Genomic DNA, 22,141 nt, shown 5'->3' with positions numbered 1-22,141 from the left:
GCAAAAATCAGAAAACAGAAATTCTGGCCAGAGCTCAGAGCCTTATGCCATTAGCCTAAGTCATAAAGCAAACAAACCAAAAAAATGACTGCAGTCTGGGGTCTCCATTAGTTTTTTGGGTCATTTTCACAGCTTTCCTGATTTACATTAGTAGTAAATTTCAGTCTCTCTAGCAGAAGCCCACTGACAGTTCAGATGCATGTCCATATATATATATATACCCCAAACCTTTATTCTCCCTTTTTCTTTTTCAAGATTTCAGTGTGGAAGAGAAACAGTGCTTGGTAGAGGCAATGGAAGAGTTGTTTGAAGGTGTCTCAAAAATAGGAGGCCAAGATACACAAATGTTTGTACTTTGTTGCATGCACTTATTTCTTCTGCACCTCCTTCTGCACCTCCTTCTGCACATCCCTGCAGTGATTTGACTTGGGGAGACCTTCCAAAGGACGAGGAGATCTATACCCACCACGCACTGCTTGGATAGTCTCGGGGGAAGACAATGGGGACACAGATGAGGAAGCTAAAGGAAGTTGAAAAAGATGAATACAAAGGGTTGAAAATAGGTTTCAGCAGTTGTACTCTTCCTAGAAATGAAGAGTCTAGGATTTAAATTTCTGATGGTAGAAATACATCGCTCTCCAGGTTTGAGAACCTGCCATTTTAGGAAGTGATAAAAAAGTTTGAAACATTTCCTTTCAAGATGAAGTGGAAAGATGAGCCCAGAAGATTACGGGTAGAAGAGGGTGGGAGGTGAGGCAGAGGCAGAACTCCTTTGCTTCGCAGGGACGCAAATAGGGTGACCAACTTGTCTTGGTTTGCCCGGGACGTTCTCAGTCTTTGCACTGAAAAGTCCCACATCCGAGGAAATTCCTCAGCTCCAGATAAAGGAGACAGTTGATTATGCCAGCAAATGTTTTACTGGCCAGGCCATGTGAAAGATACCTCCAAGTGTCTGCGGTCCCTTGATTCCCTACTTTCTGCATTCATTCATTCATTCACTCACTCATTTTCCAAGTTTTTATTGAGAGGCCCCTATGTGCTAGCTACCACTCTAGAAGCTGGGAAAGAAAGGCAGATGCCTGCTCTCATGAAGCTTATTGGGCAGAACTGGAAGGAGAGATATTTAATGAGTAATTACATGTGTGATGAGTGCAAGGGCCCTGTGTGTTTTAATCCCTGTTTATTTAGTACACTGACAATATAAATCATTAAGTTTTTGAATGAATGAACTCATGATGAAAAGGGTCCCTTTGCTGACCTTCTGACCTATCTCTTTGACTGGAACTGGGGCACTGGCCAACCACTGAAAACATCACCAGCAAGAATTAATTTAATTAGGATTCACCTGAGTCATGGGAGGTACACATGGACAAGAGAACAAAAATCAGGGCTCTGCCAAATGGGGAAAGGGCAGAGATGACTACTGGTACCAACCAACAGTTGAGTGTTAGACGATTTTCAGTAGAAAAAGGAAGATTTATAAAAACTGGTTCTTTTTCCTCTCCTGTCCTCTCCTCTCCCTTCTCCTCTTGTTACCTGATATCCTTTTTCCCCTCTCTTCTTCCTCCCTCTTTCCTTCTCTTCCTTCCTTCCTCTTTCCCTCTCACTCTCTTTCCAGCCAGACTTCTGAAGACTGGACTATTTCCTTCCCATTGCTGACAAATCCTGGCCTGTCCACTCTGCTTGCTGACAGCATTGCCGACTGCCTGGTGGACACCACGTGTGCAGAAGGGATGGTCTGGGCATCTCAGTACCAAGGTGAGTATAGCACATACAGAACACTAGCACCCAGCATACTCAACAGAGCATCTCCAGTAGCCTAGTGCTTACTTAGACATGCAGCCTGGATATTGCCAGCCCCTGAGCATCACTCAGACTTTGCATTCTTTAATTAATTAATTTCTTTTGAGAGATGAGGGAGCATGCATGCACTCGTGGGTGGGGGGGGGGGAGGGAGCAGCAGAGGTAGAGAGAGATTCCGCACTGAGAGTGGAGCCCTATGAGGGCTCCAATCCCAGGACCCTGAGATTGTGACCTGAGATGAAACCCTGAGATCTTGACCTGAGATTGTGACCTGAGCTGACCCAAGTCAGCTACTCAACTGATTGAGACACTCAGCCATACCACTTAGTGTTTGTTATTAATGGTAACCCCATTCACTCATGTTTTTGCTCTGGTTTCTGTGTTTATGGCTTTACCACTCTCCTCCTCTCACTTCCCCTACTCCTATGGGAGGAGACTAGATTTTTCCCCATTCTTGTCTCTACTTGATATCTTGTCCTTGACCCACTCCCTAGCCCTCTGCTTCTTCTCCTATGTTGTCTCTAATTCTGCTCCCTGCCAGTTAAGTGCGCCTCTTGGCTCAGTCCCTTCATGGTCTTGCCTAGCTTAAGTCCTACAATCTAACCCACTTTGGGGAGCACATCTGCTAATAACATCTAAGGTTCCCCTGGCCTTGCCTCTCAACTCATTAACATTCAACTGGGCTGCAACTTAAAACAGATGAGCCAAACTATGGAAAGAACCTAGATGTCCATCAACAGATGAATGGATCAAGAAGATGTGGTATATATACACAATGGAATACTATGCAGCCATCAAAAGAAATGAAATCTTGCCATTTGCGACAACATGGATGGAACTAGAGCGTATCATGCTTAGCGAAATAAGTCAGGCGGAGAAAGACAATTATCATATGATCTCCCTGATATGAGGAAGTGGTGTTGCAACATGGGGGCTTAAGTGGGTACGAGAAGAATAAATGAAGGAAGATGGGATTGGGAGGGAGACAAACCATAAGTGACTCTTAATCTCACAAAACAAACTGAGGGTTGCTGGGGGGAGGGGGTTTGGGAGAAGGGGGTGGTATTATGGACATTGGGGAGGGTATGTGCTTTGGTGAGTGCTGTGAAGTGTGTAAACCTGGTGATTCACAGACCTGTACCACTGGGGATAAAAATACATGTTTATAAAAAATAAAAAATTATATTAAAAAAAAAAACACTTATGGTTTGTCTCCCTCCCAATTCACAGACCTGTACCCCTGGGGATAAAAATATATGTTTATAAAAAAAAAAAAACAGATGAGCAGTCATTTTATTTGAAAGGATTTCTTGCCTAGTGCTCTGGACTCAGTCTTCCCTCAAAATACCTATGAGGAGATAGGACATAGAGGGTCGAATGTCCTGAGCACTGGGATTGGCAGCCATTTGGAGGCTGACAGGCACTTCTCTACAACCACTGAGTTGTAGAGAACTCATTTGATGCCTGAAGCAAGTTGTTCTGTTGGATTTAGGATGAATATTCAAGGCTGAAAGATAGCTCCTCCTCCAAGGTCTGCCCAGGCCACAGAGATTCTGCAACTGCCCAGAGCAGAAAGCTGGGCAGCCACTTTTCCCTTACTACTATGGGCTCTACTTTCTAATGTGGGCAAAATACATCTTTTCCTTGTCCTAATTAATACCTCTCTTTCTATATTTATTGATGCATTTATTGGAGTGGTCCTCTAAGAAAAGGAAATGACAGGAAGTAGGAGCACATTAGGAGACACCAGTATCTCCTGGGAGGTGAGACCTCATCAGATAAAACAGTGGGTGGGAATGGAGACAGAAAGACCACGGGGTCTTGCATGAAGTAGGAGGTAGCTTTGCACATGTTCCAGAGCTGAGAATGTTGAGGAAAAAAGCAATGGCAATAGCAAATCCTAACTTGACCTGGCAGACCAGCATTGGATAAAGGCCTCTTAGATAATTGAAGTTAGTGTAAGAGCCATGCATAATTACCTGCTCCCCCAGCTGAGGATACCTGAAAACCCATGAGTGAGCTCTGAGTTGCACCAACTCTGGTCCACTCATCTTTCAGCTGGGAACCCTCCACTCTGCACCAATCATTCCTTGTTCTAGGATAAGTAAATCATTTGCATTAGACACTGTTGGTTAATGTCAATGGTGTTAATCTGTTCTTTTCCCATGCAGCAGAGCTCTAACTTTTGTTCTGTTGTCCATCCTTACCCTACATGACTTGGGTGAATCCTAATTGTCTGAATCTGTTTTGATTCTCCTTGCTAGTGATTCTCATGGGACCCGGTTCTAGCTAATGAAACAGCATGGGGAGTTCTGAGGTAGTGTGTTTTCCTCTTGAAAGAGATACATTAAGAAGAAAATTTCTTTCTTCATCTGGAAGGGATTCTTGGGGTGGCTGCAGCCATCTGTGACCACTAGAAAAGGTGGCTAGTATTTCAAGGATGGCAGAGCATCAGGCTGGAAGAATCTAGATCTCTGACCATGGAATCAAACTGTTGAATTATGAATCCCAGAACTTCCCTGTATCCGGGCTTCTCATTATGTGAGTAAAATCCACCTTATGAGGTTGACTCAATTTGAGTAACCTGAGATGTGTAACAGCTTCTGCTGTTGTAACAAATTACCACAAACTCAGTGCTTTTAAACAAACCAGTTTATTACATTAGATTTCTGTATGTCTGATGTCTGGTGGGCTTGGCTAGTTTTCTCTGCTCTGGGATTCATAAGGCCAAAATCAATGAGTCAACAGGGCTTATTCTTTTCCCCTCCTTCCTTACTTCTTTTTCTCTAAGAGAGGATTAATTCCAGGCTCATTTAGGCTGTCCAATCCAGTTCCTTGAGGTTGTAGGACTGAAGTCCAGTCCTGGTTTCCTTGCTGAGTTGGGGATCATCCTCAGTTTCTAGAGGCTGCCTGCAGTCCTTGACTTGTGGTCCCTTTCTGTATCTTGAGATCCGTAAGTGTAGTTTGAGTCCTTCTCACATTTAATCTCTCTCTGATCTACCTTTCTTCCGTTTCCTGCTATCTCTCTTTGACTCCAGCTGGATATATCTCAATGCTTTTAAGGGCTCAAATTGGAGGGCCTTGCACACAAGGCCCTTGAAATTGACTGGAGCTAGCCAGCCCACACAATCTAGGATATATCCCTATCACAAGGCCCATAATCTTAATCACATCTGTAAAGTCCTTTTTGCACAAAATCTGGATTAGTGTCCTATGGTTTCTGTAACAAATTATCACTAAATTGATGGTTTAAAATGACACAAAGTTATCTTGCAGTTTGGGAAATCAGAAGTCCTTAAATGTGAAGGTGAAGGCTGAGCTGCCAGAGAATCTGGTTCCTTACCTTCAGCCTCTAAGAGGCATTCCCTGGCTCCTGGATCCTTCCTCCATCTGCAAGGTCAACAGCATAGCATCTTCAAATCTCTCTCTATCTCTCTTTCTTACTTCAGCTTCTATCCTCCCATTTACTTCTCTGACTCTGGCCCTCTTGTCTTCCTGTTCTAAGGAACTGTGATGACACTGGGCTCACCTGGACAATCCAGAATAATTTCCCATCTCACCATCCTTGACTTCACCACATCTGCAGAGTCCTTCTTGCCATGAGAGGTGACACATTCAGTTTTGGGGATGAGGACATGGGGCTGTTGTTCTGCCTACCACAAGGCGAAAGGATCAAAACTATTACTGTCAAACACTAAAAAGTACTGTGGGCAATATGTGCATATGTATGAAAGAATAAGTTATTCTTGAATGCCATAGGTTGAAGGAAGACTCAGCCTTGACGTTTTAAGGAGAGCATCTCCAGGTGGAGAGAGGATGTGAAGAGAGGCAAAGTAAACATTCTGTGGGCAGAAGGGGGTTGGTGTAGAAGAAAACACTACAGGCAATGCACATTCAGTTCAATCTATGTTAGAAGCAGTGGCAGACTGGATTGAAACTTCAGAATATTAAAGGAATTGGGGCACTATCTTAAAATGTTCTCCAGCAGGAAGCGGAGAGTGATGGAGTCGAACTCAGTCAAGAGGTTAAAATTAGAGGGGATCATGGGGGAAGAGAGGAAAAATGAAACAAGACAAAACCAGAGAGGGAGACAAACCATAAGAGACTCTTAATCACTGGAAACAAACTGAGGCTTGCTGGAAGGGAGGAGGACGGAGCGATGGAGTAAAGGGGTGATGGACATCAAGGAGCGCATGTGATGTAATGAGCACTGGATGTTATATAAGACTGATGAATCACAGACCTGTACCTCTGAAACCAATAACATATGTGGGTAGAAATTGGCACACACTTTTTAGAAGCAATTTGGTCATATGCATCAAGAACTGTAAAAATCTTTTATCTGTTTTTCTATAAATTCTAAAGTCTATCATAAGGATGTAATCAGAGTTACGGAGAAAAGATTTTAGTTTAAACATGTTTGTTGCATTATCAATAGTTTAAAAAGTTAAATAAAAATAAAATTAAAAAATTAAAATGGAATATCTAACAACAGGAGAATACTGAAATGCATTCTTCTACATCCAGACTAGGGGTTGACAAACATTTTCTGTAAAGAAGAAAATAGTAAATATTTTTGGCTCTGCAGGCCATATGGTCTTTGTTGCAACCACTCAACTCAGCTGTTCTAGTGTGAAAGTAGCTTCAGATGATACACATATGAATGAATATAGCTCTGTTTCAATAAACTCTGTTTTAAAAACAGAACCAAATTTGACCATAAGTCAATATGCCATGGTTTGCTAAACCGTAATGAATGTGATAAAATGTTAGAGAACTGATAAAAACTGTTTTGAGAAACATTTAATGACTAAGTTAAAAAAACAAACAAACTCAGAACACTAAATAGAATATGATACACCAAAATATTAATTATAAGAAAAGTTTGGTAGAAAATATACCAAATTGTTTTTGTCAATAATAACTTGATGCTTGAGTTACCTGCTATTTTTATTTTCTTCTTTATATATTTTTTGTAATTTTCAAATTTCTCCACGATAAATACATTTCAGTTTAGTAATCTAAAAATAATTTGCTTATTTTTCTTTAAAAGCTTCAACATAATACAAAGAATCAATAAAAACAGTTCTATTGGGATGGCAGAACTATGGATGAATTTCAAGAAATACTTTTATGGTTTAATAAGAATATTTTTTAGATTTTAAAAATAAGGAAAACAAACTTTGGCATTAGTGCAAACTCTAGTTGTGTTCACAACGAAAGGATAACTTGATTCTCTTTGGAAATAAGAGCTCTGTGAAAAAATAATATAATCATTATGAGACAAATTAACCCCAGAGGCAGAAATGTGATTTGATCAAAGAGATGCATTGCATTTGTTTTCAGAATTGAATTTCTTCTATTTCCCTGTTAAAGAGCATTTGTCTATATTTTTAGAGTTGCAAATACCATACTGGCTATTTTCTGATGTTTACTAGGTAATTTTAGGCAGTGCTGGCCATTGCAGATGAATCTGGAGCTCACTCTAGATGGTGCCGGCTGCATGGGGACCTTGCTATGCATTGGACGGTGGTCAGGCACAGTGCTGACATTTTACACAGGGGATCATGTTTCACCCTTACCCATGTCAAGAGGGAGGTGCAACTATGCCGACTTTACAGATAAGAATGCTGACATTCAGAAGTGACTTTGCAAAAATCACACGGGATATGCTATTAGGTTAAGCTCTCCTCATTTTGACCAATATGTTTTGAAATTTTACACCTAAACTAATTTAGGACACTAAATGATTCGGAGCCAAATTTAAAAAAAATTTCTTAATAATAGATCTTTGTTTTTATTTATTTGTTTTTAAGATGCTCTCTTTTTTTAACATCTTAATTTTATTTATTTATTTTTTCATGTTCCAAGATTCGTTGTTTATGTACCAGACCCAGTGCTCCATCCAATACATGCCCTCCTTAATACCCACCACCAGGCTCACCTAAACCCCATCCCCCTCCCCTCCAAAACCCTCAGTTTGTTTCTCAGAATCCACAGTCTCTCATCTTACATCTCCCCCTCTGATATACCCCAATTCACTTTTCCTTTCCTTCTTCTAATGTCCTCCATGTTATTCCTATGCTCCACAAGTAAGTGAAACCATATGATAATCGACTTTCTCTGCTTGCCTTATCAACAGGACAGGAAACAACAAGTGTTGGAGAGGATGTGGAGAAAGGGGAACCCTCTTACACTGTTGGTGGGAATGCAAGTTGGTACAGCCACTTTGAAAAACAGTGTGCAGATTCCTCAAAAAATTAAAAATAGAGCTACCCTATGACCCGGCAATTGCACTACTGGGTATTTACCCCAAAGATACAGATGTAGTGAAAAAAAGGGCCATCTGTACCTCAGTGTTCATAGCAGCAATGTCCACAATAATAGATCTTTAAAATGTACATTTTCTCTTAAGTGGCTGACGTTTTTCCAAAACTGGTTGCCATGTTGATGCCAAGGATGGAAAATAAAGAATTTGTGTAGGGCTAGAGACCTCAGTGCCTTTGTTGACCCACATGTCATTGGACATAAAAATGCCTTCAGTAGCTACAGGACTACATGGGATTTGAAAGTGAGAGAATGGAAGTGAAGGTCATTCTCAAACTTCAGCTTTGATCCTGGGAAGTTTGTAAAGAGAGAGATTCTTTGCCTTTGCCCTGAAAAGATCTGCTTCCACAGGTCTGGGATGGAGTCCAGGAATCTGCATTTTCCATGATCTCCCAGGTGATTATGATTCAGGTGGTTCAAACCACACTCTCAGAAACACCAGGCTAGACAAATACCGGGGAATATGGAACTTTTTTAAAGGATCATGGGTGGATTCATTTGGTTCAGGCTGAAATGCTGTGTTATGTCTTGAGCATGTCTAATTGAAGAGATTGGGTTGTATGCCTCTCCGCCACCCACCCCATGCTGGAAGACTGTACTTCAACCATGGGAGTGGAGAAGATAGGTGAGAGCCCATTTCCAGAAAAGACAGTTTTGGAGACTAACAGTCAAGGAATTGGTAGGAGTCACTGAGTTGATGTTCTGCTTCTGGAAATTGATCAAGTTGAGCAAACTTTAATTTGCCTTCTGCTTTCACTGACTTGTATATTAACAACATAAAGACAATGTTCAATTTAAAGTGAGGAAGCATAAGATTATTTTGAGGGAAAAATCAAACATGCTAGCAAAATTATTAACACTCTGCCAATAAAGATGGATATTCTTCTTGAATTTATTTCCTTCAAAAGACTTTCCAAACTTTTGCAACAGGGAGGATACAGTTGGATACACTTGGAGAAGCCCTGACGGGGAACCCAGCTGGGAAAAGTGTTCGTTTGCTGTGTGCGATGTGTGTGGCATTAGAGCTGAGGTCTCAGTGTTATGAGGATGATTCCATTGCCTGAAATGAAAGATAACCCAATAGGGCACTTACAGGAGTAAGACTGTTTCTAAGGAGTTCTCTGGTCCCAGGATACTTGCCTTAATGACATTCCCTTCCCTGGGAGCCAAACTATGCAAATGGTGCTGTACAGCTCAAAGTTGGTGCCACCTTGTCCAGGGCACATGGAAAGCATTTTGGCTTGGAGTTTGCAGACCAATGTTTAAGTTCTAGCCTGGGGGTGCCTGTGTGGGTCAGATGGTTAAGTGTTTGTCTTCTGCTCAGGTCATGATTTCAGGGTGCTGGGATCAAGCCCGATGTTGGGCTCCCTGCCCAGCAGAGCCTGCTACTCTGTCTCCCCCAGAATAAAATCTTAAAAAAAAAGTTCCAGCCTAGCTACTTACCAGGTTTTTGTCCCCTTGAGCAAGGGATATAATCTTTATGAGCTTTTGTTTCATCATTTATAAAATATAAATAGTGGTTAATTATTCAAAAAATTCACAGGACATGTGTGGGATCTCAAGTAAAATGTTGTAGGTATATATACTCTATAAATATATATATGACATAAATAATTAGCAATAATAATGATGATCCTTGTGATAATTATCACTGTGGAAATGTCCAGGACTGTATTAATTTGTTCTTTCCTTCTCTGTGAACCAGGGGCTAGATATAAAGATTTTTCTTTTAAACAGTCGTAACAAAAAGGTAAATCATTATTCTTTGAGAGTATACTTGTTAGTTTGAAGATGATCAAGTATTTGGCACTATGTGTGGCACATAAAATTGTTGATCAAGTTAGGTAAACCAATTTTTAAAAATTTTAAATCAGATATAAAGTAAGGTAAATATAAAATAATATGAAGTCTTATGGGACTTAGAAACTGTCTTTGTAGGCAATTGCAAAAATGACATTCAAGATGTCTTTTGGGCAATGCTATCGAACTGGGATAGTATTAAAATAATTATTATTGTTCTTTTAAAGATTTTATTTATTTATTTATTTGAGAGAGAGAGAGAAATAGCACATGACTGGGGGGAGCGACAGAGGGAGAAACAAACTCCCCACTGAGCAGGGAGCCCAATGTAGGGGTCTTGATCTCAGGACACTGAGATCATGATCTGAGCTGAAGACAGCCGCCTAACCAACTGAGCCACTCAGGCACCTTGGGATAGTATTAAAATTACTAATACATTGTTCATTTCTTTTTCATTTTCATTCACTTCTTTGTAGGGTGGGCCTCATCATTTCCAACTAGAGGCATAAATTGCCTCAGGAAATATTAAAATTACCATACCAAAAGTGGATACAGAAAGTAATGGATACACCACTAGAGTTAATGGTGAAAATTTATTAGGAGACTGAAGAAATTTCTAGTGTCTGATTTCTCAAATCATCCCCAAATACACCAAGAGCAAATGTGGAGGTCTTCATGTATTATTTTTACTTTATAGTGAGGATACAGAATCTCCTGTGAGAGAAGTTGGGAGTCAGAGAAGTAGGGGCAGTAGGAAGCCCTCTCTCTGCTGGAAGAAGGCAAAGAGAGGCAGAGTTAGGACAAAGAGCTGAGCTTTGTGTGTCTTGTCACTTTGTGTCTTTCAGCATTCCAAGAGTGAGATGGGGGAGCAAGAAGCAAGGAGCTTAAAGACATACATATGGAAGGAGTTCATTCCTCACTTTTTAGGAAACGGACAGCATCATTCATTTGCTGTTGCCTGTTGACCCTCACATTCAACATGGCTCTAGAGCAAGATGGTGCCAGACACCTCTAGATTAGATGTATGGAAACATCCAGGCACTGGTGTGAGATAATCCGTGGTTACCTCTGTCCTGATTATGTTTTATGCAGCAATGTGAAGGTGTCTTGGATTCCAGTGAAAAGGCAGAAACTTGGAGTCTGGACAAGGAGACCTTATTTAGAAGGGTTGCTGTGACTGGAGGTAAATGCAATGAACTGTGGAACCCTCAGGAAGTAATAGCAAAGTATTCCTAAGAGAGTACAAAAAATTAACCATGCATTGGTTCAGGCCAGCACAGAACCAAAACTGGAGTAGGTGTCCACATCAGAGACTAGCAGTCGTCAGAGAAAAGGGACCAGGACCAGATAGATGCCCTTACCCTGCTGCCATAACGTTATGTATATTTCCTCTTGTGAACACATAGCACTAAATGAGTTTCTGAACATTCTGGTTTTGCAGGTTTAGATTCTGCTACACTACATAATACCACCAGAGTGAGTATTCTCTTTTCTCAAAGTGAACACTTGGACTATGACCCCATTCATTCAGATTTATGGGTGCCATTATGTTTGTTAGTGGTTTTTTTCTCTGTTTTGGTGGTACCTGGTATGTGCTTGCATGCTTTACTCACCTGATTCTCCTTCAGTGTCATCTGCCCCTGTTCTTTACACCCGAGGAAGGTCCTAACACATCTAAAGATCTTCTCATTTTGTTGTACTCTCTGAACAAAGTTGGCCGGAAAGAAGCCAATCCTGTCTTGAATTTTCCCCTGGAAGGAAAAAGGACACATGAGTCCACAATTGTTTCATTTGTTGTAATTACATTTACCAAGTGATTCTTTGTTTTGTTTTTTCTTTTTCTTTCTTTTCTTTTTTTTTCTTATGGTTTTTTTTTTTTAATTTTTTATTTTTTATAAACATATATTTTTATCCCCAGGGGTACAGGTCTGTGAATTACCAGGTTTACACACTTCACAGCACTCACCAAAGCACATACCCTCCCCAATGTCCATAATCCCACCCCGTTCTCCCAAACCCCCTCCCCCCAGCAACCCTCAGTTTGTTTTGTGAGATTAAGAGTCACTTATGGTTTGTCTCCCTCCCAATCCCATCCTGTTTCATTGATTCTTCTCCTACCCACTTAAGCCCCCATGTTGCATCACCACTTCCTCATATCAGGGAGATCATATGATAGTTGTCTTTCTCTGCTTGACTTATTTCGCTAAGCATGATACGCTCTAGTTCCATCCATGTTGTCGCAAATGGCAAGATTTCATTTCTTTTGATGGCTGCATAGTATTCCATTGTGTATATATACCACCTCTTCTTGATCCATTCATCTGTTGATGGACATCTAGGTTCTTTCCATAGTTTGGCTATTGTGGACATTGCTGCTATAAACATTCGGGTGCATGTGTCCCTTTGGATCACTACATTTGTATCTTTAGGGTAAATACCCAATAGTGCAATTACTGGGTCATAGGGCAGTTCTATTTTCAACATTTTGAGGAACCTCCATGCTGTTTTCCAGAGTGGCTGCACCAGCTTGCATTCCCACCAACAGTGTAGGAGGGTTCCCCTTTCTCCGCATCCTCGCCAGCATCTGTCATTTCCTGACTTGTTGATTTTAGCCATTCTGATTGGTGTGAGGTGATATCTCATTGTGGTTTTGATTTGTATTTCCCTGATGCCGAGTGATATGGAGCACTTTTTCATGTGTCTGTTGGCCATCTGGATGTCTTCTTTGCAGAAATGTCTGTTCATGTCCTCTGCCCATTTCTTGATTGGATTATTTGTTCTTTGGGTGTTGAGTTTGCTAAGTTCTTTATAGATTCTGGACACAAGTCCTTTATCTGATATGTCGTTTGCAAATATCTTCTCCCATTCTGTCAGTTGTCTTCTGATTTTGTTAACTGTTTCCTTTGCTGTGCAAAAGCTTTTGATCTTGATGAAATCCCAATAGTTCATTTTTTCCCTTGCTTCCCTTGCCTTTTGCGTTGTTCCTAGGAAGATGTTGCTGCGGCAGAGGTCGAAGAGGTTGCTGCCCGTGTTCTCCTCAAGGATTTTGATGGATTCCCTTTCGCACATTGAGGTCCTTCATCCATTTTGAGTCTATTTTTGTGTGTGGTGTAAGGAAATGGTCCAATTTCATTTTTCTGCATGTGGCTGTCCAATTTTCCCAGCACCATTTATTGAAGAGGCTGTCTTTTTTCCATTGGACATTCTTTCCTGCTTTGTCGAAAATTAGTTGACCATAGATTTGAGGGTCTATTTCTGGGCTCTCTATTCTGTTCCATTGATCTATGTGTCTGTTTTTGTGCCAGTACCATGCTGTCTTGATGATGACAGCTTTGTAATAGAGCTTGAAGTCCGGAATTGTGATGCCACCAACGTTGGCTTTCTTTCTCAATATCCCTTTGGCTATTCGAGGTCTTTTCTGGTTCCATATAAATTTTAGCATTATTTGTTCCATTTCTTTGAAAAAGATGGATGGTACGTTGATAGGAATTGCATTAAATGTGTAGATTGCTTTAGGTAGCATAGACATTTTCACAATATTTATTCTTCCAATCCAGGAGCATGGAACATTTTTCCATTTCTTTGTGTCTTCCTCAATTTCTTTCCTGAGTACTTTATAGTTTTCTGAGTATAGATTCTGTGTCTCTTTGGTTAGGTTTATTCCTAGGTATCTTAGGGTTTTGGATGCAATTGTAAATGGGATTGACTCCTTAATATCTCTTTCTTCTGTCTTGCTGTTGGTGTAGAGAAATGCAACTGATTTCTGTGCATTGATTTTATATCCTGACACTTTACTGAATTCCTGTACAAGTTCTAGCAGTTTTGGAGTGGAGTCTTTTGGGTTTTCCACATATAGTATCATATCATCTGCGAAGAGTGATAATTTGACTTCTTCTTTGCCGATTTGGATGCCTTTAATTTCCTTTTGTTGTCTGATTGCTGAGGCTAGGACCTCTAGTACTATGTTGAATAGCAGTGGTGATAATGGACATCCCTGCCGTGTTCCTGACCTTAGCGGAAAAGCTTTCAGTTTTTCTCCATTGAGAATGATATTTGCGGTGGGTTTTTCATAGATGGCTTTGATGATATTGAGGTATGTGCCCTCTATCCCTACACTTTGAAGAGTTTTGATCAGGAAGGGATGCTGTACTTTGTCAAATGCTTTTTCAGCATCTATTGAGAGTATCATATGGTTCTTGTTCTTACTTTTATTGATGTGTTGTATCACATTGACTGATTTGCGGATGTTGAACCAACCTTGCAGCCCTGGAATAAATCCCACTTGGTCATGGTGAATAATCTTTTTAATGTACTGTTGAATCCTATTGGCTAGTATTTTGTTGAGTATTTTCGCATCTGTGTTCATCAAGGATATTGGTCTATAGCTCTCTTTTTTGGTGGGATCCTTGTCTGGTTTTGGGATCAAGGTGATGCTGGCCTCATAAAATGAGTTTGGAAGTTTTCCTTCCATTTCTATGTTTTGGAACAGTTTCAGGAGAATAGGAATTAGTTCTTCTTTAAATGTTTGGTAGAATTCCCCCGGAAAGCCGTCTGGCCCTGGGCTTTTGTTTGTTTGGAGATTTTTAATGACTGTTTCAATCTCCTTACTGGTTATGGGTCTGTTCAGGCTTTCTATTTCTTCCTGGTTCAGTTGTGGTAGTTTATATGCTTCTAGGAATGCATCCATTTCTTCCAGATTGTCAAATTTATTGTCGTAGAGTTGCTCATAGTATGTTCTTATAATAGTTTGTATTTCTTTGGTGTTAGTTGTGATCTCTCCTCTTTCATTCATGATTTTATTTATTTGAGTCCTTTCTTTTTTCTTTTTGATAAGTCAGGCCAGGGGTTTATCAATTTTATTAATTCTTTCAAAGAACCAGCTCCTAGTTTCGTTGATTTGTTCTATTGTTTTTTTGGTTTCTATTTCATTGATTTCTGCTCTGATCTTTATGATTTCTCTTCTCCTCCTGGGCTTAGGGTTTCTTTCTTGTTCTTTCTCCAGATCCTTTAGGTGTAGGGTTAGGTTGTGTACCTGAGACCTTTCTTGTTTCTTCAGAAAGGCTTGTACCGCTATATATTTTCCTCTCAGGACTGCCTTTGTTGTGTCCCACAGATTTTGAACCGTTGTATTTTCATTATCATTTGTTTCCATGATTTTTTTTCAATTCTTCTTTAATTTCCCGGTTGACCCATTCATTCTTTAGAAGGATACTGTTTAGTCTCCATGTATTTGGGTTCTTTCCAAACTTCCTTTTGTGGTTGAGTTCTAGCTTTAGAGCATTGTGTTCTGAAAATATGCAGGGAATGATCCCAATCTTTTGATACCGGTTGAGTCCTGATTTAGGACCGAGGATGTGATCTATTCTGGAGAATGTTCCTTGTGCACTAGAGAAGAATGTGTATTCTGTTGCTTTGGGATGAAATATTCTGAATATATCTGTGATGTCCATCTGGTCCAGTGTGTCGTTTAAGGCCTTTATTTCCTTGCTGATCTTTTGCTTGGATGACCTGTCCATTTCAGTGAGGGGAGTGTTAAAGTCCCCTACTATTATTGTATTATTGTTGATGTGTTTCTTTGATTTTGTTATTAATTGGTTTATATAGTTGGCTGCTCCCACGTTGGGGGCATAGATATTTAAAATTGTTAGATCTTCTTGTTGGACAGACCCTTTGAGTATGATATAGTGTCCTTCCTCATCTCTTTGGCTTAAAATCTAATTGATCTGATATAAGGATTGCCACTCCTGCTTTCTTCTGATGTCCATTAGCATGGTAAATTCTTTTCCACCCCCTCACTTTAAATCTGGAGGTGTCTTCGGGCTTAAAATGAGTTTCTTGGAGGCAACATATAGATGGGTTTTGTTTTGTTTTTTTACCCATTCTGATACCCTGTGTCTTTTGACAGGGGCATTTAGCCCATTCACATTCAGGGTAACTATTGAGAGATATGAATTTAGTGCCATTGTATTGCCTGTAAGGTGACTGTTACTGTATATGGTCTCTATTCCTTTCTGATCTACCACTTGTAGGCTCTCTCTTTGCTTAGAGGACCCCTTTCAATATTTCCTGTAGAGCTGGTTTGGTATTTGCAAATTCTTTCAGTTGTTGTTTGTCCTGGAAGCTTTTAATCTCTCCTTCTATTTTCAATGATAGCCTAGCTGGATATAGTATTCTTGGCTGCATGTTTTTCTCGTTTAGTGCTCTGAAAATATCATGCCAGCTCTTTCTGGCCTGCCAGGTCTCTGTGGATAAGTCAGCTGCCAATCTAATATTTTTACCATTGTATGTTACAGACTTCTTTTCCCGGGCTGCTTTCAGGATTTTCTCTTTGTCACTGAGACTTGTAAATTTTACTATTAGGTGACGGGGTGTCGGCCTATTCTTATTGATTTTGAGGGGCGTTCTCTGAACCTCCTGAATTTTGATGCTCATTCCCTTTGCCATATTGGGGAAATTCTCCCCAATAATTCTCTCCAGTATACCTTCTGCTCCCCTCTCTCTTTCTTCTTCTTCTGGAATCCCAATTATTCTAATGTTGTTTCGTCTTATGTTGTCACTTATCTCTCGAATTCTCCCCTCATGGTCCAGTAGCTGTTTGTCCCTCTTTTGCTCAGCTTCTTTATTTTCTGTCATTTGGTCTTCTATATCACTAATTCTTTCTTTTGCCTCATTTATCCTAGCAGTGAGAGCCTCTATTTTTGATTGCACCTCATTAATAGCTTTTTTGATTTCAACTTGGTTAGATTTTAGTTCTTTTATTTCTCCAGAAAGGGCTTTTATATCTCTCGAGAGGGTTTCTTTAATATCTTCCATGCCTTTTTCGAGCCCGGCTAGAACCTTGAGAATTGTCATTCTAAACTCTAGATCTGACATATTACCAATGTCTGTATTGATTAGGTCCCTAGCCTTCGGTACTGCCTCTTGTTCTTTTTTTTGTGTTGAATTTTTACGTCTTGTCATTTTGTCCAGATAAGAGTAAATGAAGGGGCAAGTAAAATACTAAAAGGGTGGCAACAACCCCAGGAAAATATGCTTTAACCAAATTAGAAGAGATCCAAAATCGTGAGTGGGGAGAAAGGGGATAAAAAGAGGTTCAAAAAGGAAGAAAGAAAAAAACAAAAAGAAAAAAGAAAAAAAAAAGAAAAGAAAAGAATTTTTAAAAAAAGAAAACACCTTTCAGAAAGTGGTTGTTTTTCTGTTTCCAGAATTGCTGTTCTTCTTCTCTTTGATCTGCCGATGGATTTTCAGGTGTTTGCAATCTTTAGATAAGCTATCTAGCTGATCTCCGGCTAGCTGAAGCAGTCTCAGCTTGCTACTTCTCCGCCATCTTGACTCCTCCCCCTCTTTTCTTTTTTTTTTTAAGAAAGAGGAATACTTACTTTCCACCAGTCTTCATTAGTGTCTTCTAGAAGAGTAATCATGTCTCCTGGCCTATAATGAAGCGTGAACGGGTTGATTGGGGAAGGAGGGGGGGAAAAAAAGAAGATGACACTTCAGATTCACAAGTAATAGTCTTTCATTTACACAAATAATCCTAAAATAAATAGAAGTAAAATAAACATGACTTTTTCTCAGTTCTTCCCACCCAAGAAAATAGTTTTGTTATACATTCAAAACAAATACTATTTCCATGTTGTATTTGAAAAAATAATATAGCCTTATTTTTTAAAAGGATTTCTTTATTTTGAGAGGGAGGGAGAAGGAGAGAGTGCAGGGGAAGAGGCAGACACACAGGGAGAAAGAGAATTCAAGCAGACTTCTGCTTGAGCACAGAGCCTGACTTGGGACAGGATCCTACCACCATGAGATCATAACCTGAGTCAAAACGAAGAATCAGGTGCTTAACCAATTGAGTCACCCAGGTACCTCAATATTAGCTTTATTTTTACATATAGAGAAGGGTTCTTTATTATTTCTGGAAGTTTCCTATTCATATTTGCCACTTCTGTTATGGATGTGATATTATAATAGATATTTCTAAGAATATTATATTCTGTTTTTAAAAACAGTATTTCTTTCCTTTATTGAGTTCTTTCCCCTAGAATTGGTTGGCCTCCTCTTTTATTGCTTTACCTTCATGTCAAGGGATTTTCTTCAATATCTGTGTTTCTTGGTTGTTTCTCTTTTTTTCTTGGTTGTTTCTTTATATTAATGGCTGAAAACAGAGGTAGATGGGTGTGGGCAGCTGGGTGAGCTTCTCTGCTATTACATGCTTCTGAGTCTGCACTGTCTCTCTCTCCCAAGTGCAAGGGGTAATTTCTAGTTCTGCTTAAAAGAGCAGGGAGTCTCAATTGGGGCCTATCATTTTCAGATGCTTGAAAACGTAGCAGGCAAGCAGTGTGGGGTCTCCTACCACTACCCCAATGGCTTAAACAGGAGGGCTTTCTTAACCTTTGTGAGGGGAAGATCAGTTTATTCTCCTGTTAAGTACACCTGTCTTTTTCCTTCCCTCCCCTTGCTTTCTAGATGGTCTGGGGTCAAGAGTTATCTAAACATAGCTCTTTGTCTTTCTTAGACTTCTGCACTCACACAGGCATAGGTTCCTTTTCTTCTGAATACAGCTGTTCCTTTGATTATAGGGTCAAATACCATTGCTATCTATTGCCCATTAGAACCAGTAATGTGGTGTCATGAACACAGCTGGGAGTCTGTGTCAGTTATATGTTGCTGTGATAATGCTGTGTACCATACAGCCACAAAACAATGGCTCACTCTCATACCTGAGTGTCGGCTGGCTGTTGGCTGGAATGACTGGGGAGACTTGGCCCTATTTCCTGTTTCCCATACACCAGAAGGTTAATTTGCACATTCATACCAATGCCAGAATTTTAAGAGCAGCAAATGGAAACACACAAAACACGTAAGGCCTTTAAGGCCAGGGTTGGAATTGACACACTGCCATTTCTGCCTTGTTTTATTGGGCAAAGCATGTTATGAGACCAGTCTAGATTCAAGGGATGGGACAGCGGCTCCACCTCTGTGATGACAGGAACTGTAAGGTCCCATGGCAAAGGATAGGAGTATAGGAAAAGGTGAAGAATTTGGGTCATTAATGCAATCAAGCTATTGGCGAAACCCTCATGTTCTTCAATGAATTTGCTGGGAGTTCAGTGTCTCCTTGAATGTCCCCCTACTTATACCTAAAAGTTACTTTTTCCTGAGCATGTTTTGGTCTCCAGGCATCTTCACTGTCCTCAATTCTAGTTGCTGTAGTTTGCCAGGAACTTTTCAAAATGTTGGGGTCTTGGATAGTATTATTTCTTGTTTTCTAGTATTGTTTGTGGAGGGTTTTTTTAAAAAATATATTTTTGGACATTTCAAGGGATTGAAACAGGAGAGGAAATAGATCCAGGGGTTCATTTGGTATTCTGATTCAATCTCCTCTGCTGTCATTTTCAATTCTCAGTTAATATCTATCTTCGTAGGGGACTCCAAATAGAACAGGCTTGTTACACCTGAAGCATTAAACACAAGTGGCATTTTGGTATTTCAACAGTCACAGTTCGGTGCTGATGCCATAGAAAGCGAGATGGCTGAAAATCACTCTTTTCCCAGGTGAGGGATTTAATTAAGCAGCAAGGATGAAAGCTGATGTAGAAAAATCTTTCTCACTCCAGCAGATTTTACTTAACCTAATAACCTAAGAAACAATGTGTTAGCATCAAGTCCAGTGACTTTACTGATGGCTTGGTAGAAACAGGAAGTAAGGAAAAAAGGTGGAGGTGAGGGTGGGGGTGGAGGCACCTTTTCCTAAGGGTGAGAAAGGATACTGCCTGGATCTAACTGCTGGTTTTACAATTTAGATAGGGAGTCACTCTTTACCATGGCCATAGGTGAGCTGTCCCTGAGCATACGACCCATGGTAACTAAACCACATATTAGAACAAGGCACTCACTGGAACACAAGCTATAATTTTATGAGCAATACCAAACATCCTCTTGACAGCGTGATGGGGATTGTCTTATCCTATAAAAGAGCACTGCCAGGACCAGAAAACTGCCTAGTGAGGGAGGAGAGTTACATTCAAATATATATTTTTTCTTTTTTGTTATTTGTTTACCCACTCATTCAACAAATATTCCAGAATACTGACTCTGGGTAATCTTTGGAGAATAATGTCCTCACTGGAGTTAATGTTCTAGTGAGAAAGATGGATACAAATAAGCACACAGAAAATAGAACATTGAATATGGTTATAAATACTAACAGGAAGATTGTATCTCTAATTGATGGATGTATAATTGCAAATTGTCATAAGGGCTATGAAGGGAATAGATAGGATGCAGATATAAAGCATACGGGTAGACTCTTGATATTAGCCAACTACTCTAATCATCTGGTGAAGACAGCTAATGTCTCTTTTTCACTGTAGGCAGGAAGTTGCCCCAGGCAGCACTTGAATCCAAGATAACAATGCTCTGACATCTCAGTCAGCAAACCCATGGCCCATGGGGTTTGCCCTGCTCCTTGCCCCTACCCCACATCCCCCACCAATCTTGGCACTCATTCCACTGCACCTTCACTCAGACTTAGACTCCTTTTCAAGATGGGATCCAGGCCTGTGGATCTGAGGAGGCAAGCAAGATAAAACAATATGAACAATATGTTTTGTCTTGACCTAGTTTTGAGACTCTCATTAGAGGCCAGTCAGTTTCCCTTAAGCAACGTGTTAAGCCAACACCCCAACCTCTTCCCTTTGGACTCTCACAGTCCAGGCCATGATGCCCCAACCCTGTCTGCTCCTGGGGCCATGTACCAGATAACTAGGGACAGCCCTTATGCCCTGGAACATGTGAAATTTTATTCAGATTTGCTAATCCACAGGGATTCTGGGAAACCAGCTAACCCTGGCTGCTTGCCATACATAAGCTGCCCCTATAGCCTGGGTGTGCAGATTCCCAGCTGCAAGCTTGGGTGGCCCAATGTGGCCACCCCTCCTTATCACCTGTGAGTCCTCCACTCAACCGGTTCTCAGCTTTGTTCTCTTCTCCTGTCTGTGGTTTTGGTGCACGATATCCTGCCATCAAGGAATTAAGTCCAAACATTCTGCTCCCTTGCTCCACATAGGGAGAGCCTGTCCATGGTTCCTGGAGGAATGGAAGCCCAACGCCTAAAAATCCTCCTTCCTGTGGCTGGTCTTAGGATGGACACTGCCAATGAGTGACTCTCTTCCCCCAAATGTTTCAGGTTTCTATGGCCGACCAGGCCCCTCTTCATGGAACAATTCTTTCTCATTTTGGGTTCTCACACTTCAAAGTCCTGTGCTGGCCTAACACTTACTCTCTTTCTTCCAGGAGACCTTATGTTCCCAATCCATAATGTGCAGATTTTATAATTTAGCTCTATTTCCAAATTCCTGGAGATGAACTTGTCAGGTCCCCAAATATTTTTAAAAAGTTTCCTTTTGTTTAATTCAATCAGAGCATCCTAAGTTCAGGTAAGCCTTTTGCTGTACCCAAGAATCATACATGTCTACAATATAATGCAATTTGTAAATGATAAAGGGATAAGTTTCCCTTTTGGCATAGACTGATCAGAACACCACAGCTGGCCTTTTCTTTTGGTTTGCTCAGTAACATAGGTCTTGGATCCAGAGGATGATTTTCAGAAAGTCTTGACATGATGAGGGAACTCTGTGCTACCATCACGAGTAGGAACAGAGTAACAACAGCTAAGTGCAGAATCACGGCTCAACAGTGAGGGGACCATGAGTGTGTGTGTTTGAGTCTGTGTGTGAGAACAGGATGGCTGCTATCTGGTTCATTTTCCGCAGTCCTCTGCTTCCCTCATTTCTCAGTTTTTCATGTGGACAGAGGAACCTCTTTCTTTCACCATAAGGGAGACTGGTTTTAATGACTTAGAGGGCATGGCGCCACAGAGTTGTATGGATAATGCCCACTGAGCCCAACCAGCTTCAGAGAACTATTCTGCAAGGTGTATGGCCATGGTTTGGTCTTCTAGAAGGTGGGAAGGGAGTTGTCCTGAGGACCTCTGCCCAGTCTCTCCATTCCGCACTGGCACCACAGATTCCTAGGAGTTTAGATGCTAACACCCCTGATGAGGTCACAGCATTTGAGAAGTCCCTTCTCCACTGAGACAACCTGAGACCTCAGACTGGCCCTCAGCTGGGAGGCACAGAGAGAAGGAAGGATGTTCTGGTCTCTTTTCACAATGTTTTGGCTATACTGTATATTCTGGAATGCCAAAGAC

The 22,141-nt window shown here is 40.7% G+C and overlaps 1 protein-coding gene across 1 annotated transcript in view; it reads right to left on the bottom strand.

Annotated features, from left to right (window-relative positions):
* STAC (SH3 and cysteine rich domain) overlaps positions 1 to 22,141 on the bottom strand; it is a 154,094-nt gene that overhangs the window by 6,010 nt on the left and 125,943 nt on the right. The window contains exons 9-10 of the mRNA XM_045089090.1: positions 17,310 to 17,361; positions 11,544 to 11,681 (exon numbers count right to left, since the gene is read on the bottom strand). Coding sequence (XP_044945025.1) covers positions 11,544 to 11,681; positions 17,310 to 17,361 — 190 coding nt within the window. The remainder of the gene's footprint in view (positions 1 to 11,543; positions 11,682 to 17,309; positions 17,362 to 22,141) is intronic.

Source organism: Mustela putorius, unplaced genomic scaffold (genome assembly GCF_011764305.1).
Source record: "Mustela putorius furo isolate JIRA1106 unplaced genomic scaffold, ASM1176430v1.1 tig00003834_pilon_pilon_pilon, whole genome shotgun sequence".
Classification (NCBI taxonomy): domain Eukaryota; kingdom Metazoa; phylum Chordata; class Mammalia; order Carnivora; family Mustelidae; genus Mustela; species Mustela putorius.
The sequence above is the reverse complement of the archived record's forward strand: the minus strand, read 5'-3'. Positions and strand labels throughout refer to the sequence as shown.